Source organism: Chrysochloris asiatica, unplaced genomic scaffold, assembly GCF_000296735.1.
Source record: "Chrysochloris asiatica unplaced genomic scaffold, ChrAsi1.0 scaffold00495, whole genome shotgun sequence".
Taxonomy (NCBI): domain Eukaryota; kingdom Metazoa; phylum Chordata; class Mammalia; order Afrosoricida; family Chrysochloridae; genus Chrysochloris; species Chrysochloris asiatica.
Window position 1 is genome coordinate 392,103 of NW_006409013.1, and position 13,136 is coordinate 405,238.

At 41.5% G+C, this 13,136-nt stretch overlaps 1 protein-coding gene and 1 pseudogene across 1 annotated transcript in view; one reads left to right on the forward strand and one right to left on the reverse strand.

Moving 5' to 3' along the window:
- Positions 1-4,498, reverse strand: part of LOC102842106 — a 6,053-nt pseudogene extending 1,555 nt beyond the window's left edge.
- A 3,011-nt stretch (positions 4,499-7,509) lies between these two features.
- Positions 7,510-13,136, forward strand: part of ULK2 (unc-51 like autophagy activating kinase 2) — a 179,084-nt gene continuing 173,457 nt past the window's right edge. Inside the window, exons 1-3 of the mRNA XM_006877430.1 lie at positions 7,510-7,599; positions 8,669-8,761; positions 10,512-10,553. Coding sequence (XP_006877492.1) covers positions 7,510-7,599; positions 8,669-8,761; positions 10,512-10,553 — 225 coding nt within the window. The remainder of the gene's footprint in view (positions 7,600-8,668; positions 8,762-10,511; positions 10,554-13,136) is intronic.

Here is a 13,136-nt window from a genome sequence, read left to right on the forward strand (position 1 = left end):
CTGTGGGTTAATGCGCCAGATTGCGAAACCATTTGAACTACAACGTCCGTAGTTCAAGCTCCCCAGCTACTCAGAACCAACTCAACAGCACTTAACAACAACTACAACAATATATATATATATTTAAATCAAGGTGAAGCAAACCAACATCCCATCAAAAAATTAATACAATAACACTTAAAATTTCTTGGAGACAACAGACAACTTCAAGTCACACATGCAAATAGGACAACATGGCTCAAACAAATGACCAAATACAAGGTCTGAAAATATTCTAGAGTAAGAAATTCTATTGTAACTACCTGATAAGATATTATATCTAGATATTGTCAATGGATCAAAAGTTCAAGGAAAACACAGAAAAAAATCAAAGAAAATATGGACAAAACTCTAGAATAATAATAATAAGACAATACAGAACAAATTGACAGTGTAAATGGAAAATTAGAAATCTTACTAAAACAGCAAATACAAACCCTAAAGATTCACACTAAAATTTCAAAAGTAGACAATACATTGGAAGGACAAAGTAGTATAATGGAATCAGTGGAAGACAGAATTAGACATGGTTGGAATGGAGAAAAGGGGGGAAATAATGTTAAGATACTTAGCTGTCTTTCCAATCTTGGTTTTCCTTGCATTATATTTATAAAATAGACACTGGAGGGGGAGAGAAAGGAATAGTCAGAAATATCACCATAGAAAATTTGTAAGTCCGTCTTCTTCCTATAACTGATTGGAATACCTAAAATGCGGCTACAATGTGCCCAGTGAAGGAGGCTTCCTGCGGGGCCTCTGCATTACAGAAGACTATAGGTGGAATCCTGAACAGCATCCAGAATCTTCAGAGGTGGGAATTTCCACTTGAAAGGAACAGCAGACCAGCCTGGAGCAGCTACAAGAACAGAAGATACTTCTTGAAAGAAAGACCTACATGAAAAATACAAAACAATATAGGCAGACCAACTTTTACTACAAGAACAAGCAAGTTGCTTGCCCAGGAGACATCAAGACAAGTGGTCGGGTCCCCTCAGAGCAAACCCCCTTCCAAGACTAAGACTCAATGGGAATACACGCTCTGATTGGTGACCACGTTTATCACTGATAAAGGGAAGTGAGGGAAAAACAGCAATGAAGCTGCAAGCAAAGCCCTACAACGTTCAATAGAGTCCTGTGAACCCAGGTGGAGACCTGGTTGGCCAGCAGTGTGGCAAGACCTGGGGACTCTTGGGCCCAGAGTCAGTGACATAGCCACAGTTGACTAGAGTGGAGAGTGAAGCGTCCAGCTGACAAGAAGAGAGGGCATATGCATAAGAACACCCACAATTGCAGATAATACCCACTTGACCTGGCTTCAATGACTGCATGATCAGAGCTCAACCAGAAGAAGAAAGAAGAGGAAAAAAAGAGTAATCTGATACAATTTGATGAACTTGACCTACACCTATGGATGCTGTAGCTCAAAAGAGGGAACAAATCTTTACAGCTAGGATCATTCCCACCCCCTCCATACACAGAGCAGACAGGGATGGGCAACTTGGACATTGACTACACAAAATGGGGTGCTACAAAGGCAAGAAGTGACTAGCTTACAAGCTTTCAAGAGGGAACCTAGATCCAGAGGGTGTGGAGGAAGGTAGAATCTCCACTGAGTAGTATCCAATCTGTCTAGATAAGGCTGATGAAAGGAAATGCGGATAGGTCTCTTGTGATACAATAGTGAATAATTGTTATCAGGACTGCTTGTGTGGGTTGGAAATGTAAAGGTAGACGTTTTGTAGCAAGGAGGGGAGTGATTAACTTTGCAGCCTAGGAGTGGAGGTCCCTGGGACCATCAAAGGAGAAAAGCAGAGAAGGGGACCCTACCCAGAGAAGCAGTGATGCCAGAGATGGAGGCAGAGACGATGATGTGGAGAGATGGAGCAACTGGGGACTTTAGACACACAGAGAGAGAGGAGCTGTGTGCTGACGACTGGGGTGCAGGCTTGTAGTGTATACCCTTTGGTTGGTTGATGATTCATGGAGGGGATTGTAACCATGGCAATGAAAGGATACATGATAGGATGAATGTAAAACTAATGTTCTCCCATGTAAATTATCACATAGTTCACAATAAAACATTTTAAAAAATCAGTTGCATTCCTCTATACTAATAATAACAGCTCTGAAAAGGAAATTAGGAAAGCAATACTATTTACAGTAGCCACCCGAAGGAGAAAATATTTAGGAATAAATGTAACCAAAGAATGTTTCTTTTAGTATGAAAACATTTCCTTAAGTATTTAAAATATGGTCTTATACAATATTTGTTCGTTTAAGATTGACTAATTTTACTCAACATAATATCCTCCAGGTTCATCCATGTTATGTGGCATTTCGCAGATTCATTGTTTTTCTTCAGTTTTGCATAGTATTCCATTATGTGTATGTACCAAAGTTTAGCCATTCTTCCACTAATGGTCACTTAGGCTGTGTCCATCTTTTTGCTATTGTGAATAGTGCTGCAATGAACATTGGTGTGCGTATATCTACTTATAGTCTGGCTTGCATTTCTTGTGGATATATACTGAGTACAGGGATTGCTGGGCCATACTGTGTTTAAATTTCCAACTTTTTGAGGATGAACAATAGGGTTTTTCAGAGTGCTTGAACCCCTTCACTGTCCCACCAACAATGCAGAAGGGTCCCAGACCTATACTCTTAATGCTGTGGAGTCTTGGTGTGGTGCAGTAGAACAAGTGCAGGACTGCGATGTTGGTTTGCACCACAAGGTTGGTAGTTCAAACTCACCAGCTGCTCCTCAAAAATCCTATACTGGGTCACTGTGAATTAGAACCAACTTGACAGTACTCCACAACAACAACGACAATGGCTAATGATTGTGAACATGTCTTCGAATGCTTGCTGACTGGTAGTATGTCTTCCTTGGTGAAGTGCCTGTTCATGTTCTGCACCCATTTTTTAATTGGGTTGTCTTTTTTTGTAGAGGTGTTGCAGTTTTGTCTTTGCAAAAACATTTCCCCAGTCTGTAGGCTCCCTTTTTACTCTCTTGAGGAAACCTTTTAATGAACATATGTGTCTAAATTTTAGGAGGTCCCAGTCATCTATTTTGTCTTCTACTGTTTGTGTGGGGATTTTTTTTGTAATGCTTGATAGTATATTTATGGCATGTATTAGAGTCCCTAAGTTTTCTCCTATTTTTTCATTGATGTTCTTTATAGTTCAAGGTCTTACATTTAGATCTTTAATCCATGTTGAGTTTGTTTTTGCATATTGTGTGAGATATGGGTCTTGATTCATTCTTCTGCAAATGGATTTCCAGTTTTGCCAGCACCATTTGTTGAAGAGACTGTCTCTTCCCCATTTAATGTGTTTTGGCTCTTTGTCAAAAATCAGCTGACTGTATGTAAATGGATGTACAAACATGATACCCTTCTCCAGCAACTGGTCCCTCCTGACAACATGTCCGAATTATGAGAGATGAAGTTTGGCCATCTTGGCCTCCAACGAGCACTCTGGCTGCACGTCTTCCAAAACGGATCTACTGTGCCCATTCCAAAGAGAAGTGACCCAACGGAATGTGGAAATCATAGGACACTCTCTTTGATATCCCACGCGAGTTAAGTTTTAATAAAGGTAATTCAGAAATGCCTGCAAGCATACATTGACAGAGAACTTCCAGAGGTTCAAGCTGGATTCGGAAGAGACCGTGGAACGAGGGATATCATTGCTGATGTCCAGTGAATCTGGGCTGATAGCAGAGAGTATCAGAAAGATGTTTACCTGTGCTTTATTGACTACGCAAAGGCTTTTGGTTGTGTGGATCATGACAAGCTATGGACAACATTGCAAAGTATGAGCATTCTGAACATTTAATTGTGCTCATGAGAAATCTGTAACTGGACCAAGAGGCAGTTGTTTGAACAGAACATGGGACCACTCAATGGTTTAAAATTAAGAAAAATGTGCCACAAGGTTGTATTCTTTCACTATACTTATTCTGTATGCTGAGCAAATAATCTGAGAAGCTGGTTTATATGAAGAAAAACGTGGCATCAGGATTGGAGGAAGACTCATTAACAACCTGCAATATGCAGATGATACAATCTTGTTTGCTGAAAGTGAAGAGGACTTAAAATATCTACTGGTGAAGATCAAAGAGCACAGCCTTTGGTATGGATTACATCTCAGTGTAAAGAAAACAAAAAAATGTTCTGGAATTGTTTGACTTAAATTCATCTCTTCTCTGAATGTTTGATAGAATTCTGGGCCTGCGTTGTTTTTTGGTGGGAGTTTTAAAATTGCTTGATCAATTTCTTCTTTTATTGTAGGTCTGTTTTCTTCTTCAGCCTGTGTTAGTTTAGATAGGTTGTGTTTTTGTTAACATTTATCCATCTCTTTTAGATTTTCAAATTTACTGTAGTTTAATTCTTTTTATTATTTTGTTATTATTCTTTTTATTTTCATTGGCTCTGCTGTGATTTCACCTGACTTCCATTTTGGTCTTTTCTGTTTCTTTCTTTTTATTTTATTTTATTTATTTATTTTTTCTTGAATGTTTTATTGTGAATTATGTGATAGTTTACATGGGAGAACAGTAGTTTTACATTCATTGTATCGTATATCATCTCATTGCCATGGTTACAATCCCCTCCATGCAATCCTTCCCCCGTACCCCCCAGGTCTTCAGCACACAGTCGCTCTTCCTCTCTGGATCTAAAGTCTCCAGCTGCTCCATCGCACCACGTCATCATCTCTGGCTTCATTTCAGGCATCACTTCTTCTCTGGGTAGGGTCCCTCTCTCTGCTCTTCTCCCTTGATGGTCCTAGGGACCTCCGCTCTTAGACTGAAAAGTTAATCACTCCCCTCCTTGCTACAAAACGTCTACCTTTACATTTCCGACCCTCACAATCAGTCCTGATAACAATTATTCACTATTGTATCACAAGAGACCCTTCTGCATTTCGTTGCATCAGCCCCGCCTAGACAGATCGAATACTACTCACTGGAGAATCTACCTTCCTCCAGGCTCTCTGGATCTAGGTTTCCTCTTGAAAGCTTGTAAGCCAGTCACTTCTTGTCTTTGTAGCGTGCCCCCCCCCCATTTTGGGTAGCCAATGTCCAAGTTGCCCATCCCTGTCTACTCTGTGTGTGGAGGCGGTGGGAATGATTCTTGCTGTAAGGATTTATTCCCTCTTTTGAGTTACTGCTTCCACAGGTGTAGGTTCTTTTCTGTTTCTTAAATGGCCTTTTACTTTTTTCTTGTATGATGTTTTTCATGTCATCTCACAGTTCTTCTGGTCTTCGGTCATTAGTACCTAATGTATCAAATGTATTCTTGAGATGTGTTCTAAATTCAGATGAGATATACTCAAGGTCATATTTTAGCTTTTGTGTTAACTTGTTTTACTTTCCTTAAGCTGAAGCATGAACTCGCATATGAACAATTGATGGTTTTTTTCTTAGTTTGCCTCTGGCCTTGTTTTGGCTGATGATACTCAGTAAGTTCTCCATAGTTATTAACAAAACTACTCGGGGTAGATTTAAAGTAGAGGTAGAATTGTGCATGTGTCCTCAGTGGTTGGAAGCAAAATTCAAGTTGCCGTATACTGAGGGTATGAAAAAGGGGATTATTTTTGAATTCAGGAGTGGACTGCTTCAAACTTGACGGTTCTTTGGGTCCCTGTCCAGTTGTCAGCAATTTGCAAGGATAAGCATAGGGTTGAAAATGGAATGATGATAGTATCACACGAGAAAATCTCACACTCAGAAATAAAAAAGTTTTAGTGGGCAATAGCCACGCAACTTGTGGTAGCACGAAGTTGAAGTACAATGTGCCTTGCAGTTCTGAAAAAAGCCAGTTTGTAGACACAGGGTTCAGCATGACCAAATACCACAGACATTTTAGAAAACAAGTGTTTCTCATATTGGCTTATGTATTTTTTGATAAACTTTACAAACTTCCTTGGACTTTTTTTTAATCATTATTTTCCCAGAAAATCCACTTCTCCTTTATCCCCTCCCTTGCTTTCCTGAGTGTTTAGTGTTAACCCTTTATTCAGAGCCTGATCTGAACGTTTGTATGAGTATTTGCTAGTGCAGTGGTGAGAGAAACAATAAATATATGAAGAACTGATCATGCAGTGTAGTATGGGGCCTGAGTTTTCTATAAGGTTTTCAAGCATATTGCCTATGATTTAGAAAGATTCACCTTTTCAGGAAAGTTGAAAATAAATTCCTTGTCACTTGAAAAACTTTAACAATGAGATGGAAAACAAAGGTCTTTTAAGTCATTCAAGGTAAGTCTGGGGTCAAATTGGCAGCTTTTCAGAGGCTGAACCTGTTCCTAAAGAGTCCTTTTCAACTCATGGTAATACTAAAGGGCAGACTAGAACCGACCCATAGTGTTTTTAAGGCTCTCGTCAGGACGAAGCAGATGGATGTATCTTTCTTTCCTCTCTCCCTGGGAGCCAGCGGTGGGTGGGTTCAACCAGTGTCTCTCTTAAATCACGGGGCAAACCCTGCCCAACACAATCTCCTCATGGACCCTGAATGAGTAATGGGAGAATGATAGGAAAAGGACGTCAATTTGGCAGGACAACCTTTGGTTTTAGACACCCCAGGAAAGGAGGTCAAGCTGGAGGAAATTGCTTCCCTGCTTCAGTAGGGATTTTCATTCCAGCCCGCCTCCAAGCCTACTTGAGGCCGGGAAGTGACCAGCCCAGGGGGAAGAAGTTGGCGTAATTAGCCTTAAGTAAGTAGTACAGCAGTTCCGGTGTGGCGCTGTGGGTTAATGCGCCAGACTGCAAACTCGTTTGAATCGCAAGGTCGGTGGTTCAAGCTCCGCAGTCGCTCCTTGGAGAACCCTATGGGTCAGAACCGACTCGACAGCACTTAACAACAAGTGCAGTAGTTAACTCTACCTCCCGGGCCCCGCTCAGTGGACAAGCCGCAGCGCACATCGCAGCTACTGCAGCCAGCGACAAGCACTCAGCTTCCCCAGCAGAGGTAGGGGGCTCGCACGCTGGGTCCCATCTACGTGCTGGCGTCGGCACGGATAGGCCGTTGCGCGAGCATGCGCAGGCACTGCGAGGCGGGGCTCCCGGTACGAGTGCGTTGCCGGCCGCAGCACTAAAGCGGTACAAAGAACACAGAGGATCCGAGCGAAGCCGGCATGGGGAAAGCAGGGCCTCGCAGTCCGTCTGGGCGCGCTTGCAGCTCCGCGGACACGCAGTGACGGCGGTGACGCCCCGAGTCCGCCTCGCTAGAAGCCCTGGTGTGCGGAGGCCAGGCTATGAGGAGTGCCTTGGGCCTTTTCGGGCCTCGCTGAGCCCGGCCCTGCGCGGCAGCCTCCTGCGCCCGTTGCGGCCTCTCGGCATGAGCGTCCGCCCAGGCTCGGGGCCGCAGCTGCCCCAGTCCGGCCGCCCGCGGGAGCGCTCCGGGGTGTCGGGCCCACGGTGCTGACCCTGCCCGACTACTGTCCTCGCCGCGGCGCACCCTGGGCGGCCATGGAGGTGGTGGGCGACTTCGAGTACAGCAAGCGGGACCTCGTGGGACACGGGGCCTTCGCCGTGGTCTTCCGCGGGCGGCACCGCCAGGTGAGCCCGCCCGCCCGGGCGAGGCCGGTGTTTCGCGGCTCCCAGTGGGCCCCAGTGCGGAGAGAAAGGGCGTTCTCCCCGGGCCGCCGCTGCAGCCCCTCCTCGGCACTTAGCTTGGCTCGGGTTTATTTTGGTCGTGGGAGGAGACAGCTGGCGGGCTGTTCTTGGTGACAGCAGCGCCCCGGGGAATTGGCCCGGACCCGGCTGCCCTCTGTCCGCCTGAAGCCGGCGGGGTCCCTGGCCGGGGCTGCCGAGCCTTGGCACGTTCGATGCCGACGACTGCAGAGGACACGTGCCGGTGCCCGGCTTCCCGGAGGCTTCCCCTAACTCGGGGAGAGCACGTTTCCCAGCCGTGGTTTCCTCCGCACCCAGACAAGCCCGCTACCGTCTTCCTTTCCTGGGCTGAGAGCTGGGAAAGAGAAACTTTGAAGCCAAGTGAGGGTGAAACTACCAGTTCGAAACTACCAGCGGTTCTGCGGGAGAAAGATGGGGCGTTCTGCTCCCGTAAAGATTTATTTCCAGCCTCGGAAACCCTGAGCGGGGTCGCTATGAGTCGGAACCGACTCCACGGCACATCCCCCCCAATGGTGAAAACACGCTGAATTCACCCCCACCCAAATAGTTTTAAAATAAAGGCTTTACTCAATCACAAACGGGGTCGCTGGAAGACTTAAAAGTCGGCTGACTTTACTGCTTACCACATAGAGTGTGTCATTAATTACGAAAATAAATTAATACTCAGGAAGAAATTTCAGTCTCCTCCCTATCTAATAAATGGTTTTTAATGAACGGTACCACTTTCCAACTGTATTACCCACATTTCTCCTTAACTTTTAAGTGATTGTATTCCTTTTTCACTTAATGTTAGTTACTATGTTGGCTTCATGTTTATTATTTTTAAGGACTGTATTGTAGGAAATTGGCTAATTGCACCATAATTTTATGAAATAATTTCCCTGTTGGTGGAGACTCAGATCGTTTTCTCATTTTCCCAAAAGTTATACATAAATTTGCAAAACAATAACAGATTTTTCTGCTCAGTTGTGTCAACGCTGTTTTTCCTTTTCAGAAAACAGATTGGGAAGTAGCTATCAAAAGTATTAATAAAAAGAACCTGTCGAAATCACAAATACTACTTGGGAAGGAAATTAAAATCTTAAAGGTATGTTTCTTTATATGGTAATTCATACTTGGTTAAATTTTATTTTCCATTATGGGAATACATCATGACATCTATGCAATTTTATTAGTTAAACCAAAGTTTGACAATTTTTAAGTGTTGTATGCCCAGTTTTTTTAAACATGAAATCCTCCGAAGCAGTGTTTGTTACTCTTGTCCAACGTTTTAGGATTTTAAGAAAACTTGATTTTAGCATTTGACTCAGTTCTGACTCATAGTGACCCTGGATAGTATTTCCTAGGAGTGGCTGGTTTGAACCACCTACCTTGTGTTTATCAGTTCCGTGCTGATGCTACAGTACCACACCAGCTTGTTGTGATGTGCCGTGGAGTCGGTTCCAACTCATAGCGACCCTGTACAGGGTTTCTGAGGCTGTAAATCTTTATGGGAGCAGAAAGCCTCATCTATCTCCCACAGGACAGCTGGTAGTTTTGAACTGCTGTCCCTGAGGTTTGCAGCCTGATTTGTAGCCACCACGCTACCAGAGCTCCGTACCACACCGGCTTACCATTATTTAATTCTTCTAGGCGTCTTGGTGGAGTTTTGTGGCGCTGTGGGTTAATGTGCTGAACTGTAAGGTTGGTTTGAACCACAGGGTCAGCAGTTCAGTCTCACCAGCCACTCCTCGGAAACCCTATACAGGGTCGCTCTGAGTCAATGGTACAACAAAAATAGGAATCCTGGTAGCTCCATACTATAAGCACTGGACTGCGAACCACAAGTTCTGTGGTTTGACCCTACTAGCTGCTCCACGGGAGAAAGATGAGACTTTGTGCTTCCCTGAAGATTTAAAGGAGTCCTGGTGTGGCACTATAAATTAAGTACTGGCCTGCAGAGTCAGTTTGAACTGCAAGGTTGGGGGTTCAAACCGTATACAGGCTCTCTATGAGTGGGAACAATTCTGTGGCACTTAACAATATTATTTTAGAGGGAATGCAGGCAGGTGTGTCATACGTTTTTTGCATCTTCCATTGACCTCTTACAATGAAGGTTGTTGGGGGTGGGATGGGGATGAGTTGTGGCTTTCCCCCCCTCCCCCTGTAAATTGAAGACAGTTATTTTCCTTGGAGGTAGTCTCTTAATTCATTCACCAGCAGTGTGAGAGGGTTGAGTGAAAAAAAGATGGATTCCGTGGTCAAATATCTTTGGAAAGATGCTGTTTGTTAAACACCTTCTTGGAGAGTCCCAAACACTAGACTCTTTAAAGAAAGTTTGAAAAGTTTAATGTAAAAACGGGTTCAGCTGTAACTTGATGTATCTTAAACGGCTAAGCTTCCCTTGAAATCAGTTTTCTGTGGAGAGCTCCTTGGTAAACCTTGTTCTGGAGTTAAGAATTATGGGTATTTTTTTCAGGCAGATAATGTAACTTTTAAAAGCAGTTTGCAATGTTAATTAATGCCTCTAGTGATGTTAGCAGTTGTTTATATAATAAATTTAGAATACAAGCAAAAAGTTGATAATACTTATTTTCCTGATTTTGTAAATGAGAATACTCACCCTGTTAGGTGTCTACACAATGATAGTAGTGAAATGAAGTTTTAGATTGGAAGCTTGGTCAGGGACACATACTCTATTGTTGATTGACTTACTCTAATATAGTAATAGAAGTCTAATGTTACTAGACAGTATATATCTCTGTGTGTATATACTGGCCAATTGTATCTGCATATTAAAATATATTCAAATTATCAAAATGAATACAAATATTTTAAATTCTCAATTTCCTTTGCAGGAACTTCAGCATGAAAATATTGTAGCACTCTATGATGTTCAGGTACCTTATTTTGGAGTTTTTTTAAAAAAAAAAATTGAATGTTTATTAATAAAAAACTTTAAAAATGTTTCTGTTTCATACAAATTGAAGTGAGTCTTAATTGAAATAAAACTGCTTTGATTCTTGTTGAAAGATACATAATTTGACTATATGTTTATTGCTTACAATGGTATGTAGCAGTAAAATAAAAGAAATAATTGCTGGGTGAATAAAATGATTAATAATTGGAACATATATTAAAGGAGTGTTGTTAACTACCAGTAATGCTTTTTAAAGCAAATAGCGCAATACTGATACCACAGCTAGCATTTCCATGATAAATGTAGAAAGGTCAGTTATAGGCTATCAAAAAATTAGCTTTTCCGTATTATGACAACAATATTCATAAATTGTGGTTGTGGTTGTTAAGTGTTGTCAAGTCGATTCTGACCCATAACGACCTTGTGTAGGGTTTCCGAGGCTGTAAATCTTTATGGGAGCAGAAAACCTCATTTTTCTCCTGTGGAACTGCTGGTAGTTTCTTACAGCTGCCCTTGATATTAACAGTCCGATTTGTAACCACTACGCTATCAGAGTTCCTTATAAATGTGGAACCCTTGGAAAATAATAAGAAAAGAGAACTTATAACTAGGAGTTTGTTCATATTTATTACCCAGCTAATCTATGACTTTCACCCTGGTGTACAGTAACAGTTGTTGCTGTTGTTAAGTGCCGTCAAGACATTGCAGACTCATACAGTGACCCTATGTAGGGTTTCCAAGGAGCAGCAGGTGGATTTGAACTGACCACCTATGGCTCACAGTCCAGTGCTGATCCTACAGCGCCACACCAGGAGTCTATGGTATATAGTTGTGTTACATTATACTTGGGAGGTGGGGAGACTGGGTTCTAAAGTCTTTTAAGTAAGAAGTACTATATTGTGAGAATTACCCTCAGAAATCCTTTTAAAAAGCCCCGCTTTGAAGAAAATTACACACTATGTTTTGGGTAGAGCAACAGATGAATTGGTTGGCTTATATACAGGGACAATACTATATCACAAAAGACAATCCTCCTTTCAATACTAGAATCATGAGGGCCACAGAGATCTGAGACACACAGAGGAACAGCAGACTCAGGCTTTCTGTTCATTCTTAGTCCAGGGTGAGTGGTCTGTGACCCAATAGCAGACTAGTACAAAGTTCACAGAAAAACTCCGTTATCTTTGCATTCCATTTTTCCATGAACTTTCTGACGCTTCCTCGTATGTACTGTTCAGTCTGAGCAGTTTGCTTCATAGTGGAGTAAATGAACATATTATATGATTCTGCTGTGTATGCTGTAGCTAAAATGTTTTTTGTTTACACTTGTATGACTCAATTTATTGTACAAGTTTCTGAGTGGCTTTTCTGTGCCAAGTGTTCTAAGCACCAAGAATAAATCAGGGAGTAAAGCAAAATACTTGCTCTCAGTTGTGTATAGTGGGGCATTGTTGTTTTTTTTCCATGTAGTCATTTTTTTGACATTTCATATCACAAAGTATTTAGCTTACTCCATGTTATGTTTAGGTTTTTCCAGTTACAGAAAAGCGATATAAACTGGGTATGTTTAAAATTTTTTCCCTTATGTTCATTGGATTACTGGTCAAATAGCATGCACAGATTTAAAGCTTTTGATTGTAGAGTATAATTGCTTTCCAAAAAATGACTATTTAAACCTCCATACACAGAATGTTAATTGCCATGGTTATATTTTATAACCTGCTGTCATTGTAGCTCATTCTGTCATTTGCAGAATTCAAAGCATTATAGAATGAGAAGGGAGAAATCTTTAAAGTGTAAACTAAACATATTCACAGTCCCTAGCTGAAATACTGAGTCTTCTCAGAGCTATATGTGTAGTTTCGTCTTAATCTCTGCAGATGGCACTTAATGGTACAAGTCAGTGCCTAGTATAACCGTTGTTAAATAACATTAACCATTAGTTTCCCATTTTTGGAGAGGTACAGAAAAGCCTGTCAGAGTAGGTCTTGCTTTCAGTCTAGATAGTATACTTAGATTTTTTTTTTTTTCCATTAGAATAAAAAATATTTGCAAGTACCAGCTTTGGTTGCAGAAAGTTATCATTAGGGAGAACGTATACTTAAGAACCTGAATTACGAAAACAATCAGGAATATCATGGTAATGACATTAAAATGTTTTTATTGTGCATTGTATACAAACGAACTAATTTATAAAAATAAGTTAATTTACAAGAAATAAGAGTAAATATGAAATACTAGTCAAGTGAATTTAGCCTTGAACATTTGACTGCCAGCAATCAGACTCTTGATCTAATCTTTAAAACTTGACTCCTTGATTCTAATTGTCTATCAAGGGGTTCAATAAGGTTTGGAGGCTAAACACACTGCCACTGAGTCCATTCCAACTCATAGTGATTTCTATAGAGCAAAGCAGAACCGCTCCTTAGGATTTCCAAGGCTGTCAATTGTTTTTTTTTTTTTTTTAATTAAATGTTTTTATTTTGGATTGAGTGAAAGTTTACAGGGCACATCATCAGCTTCACATTCAACCATTCATATAGCTTGTTTCATTACATTGATT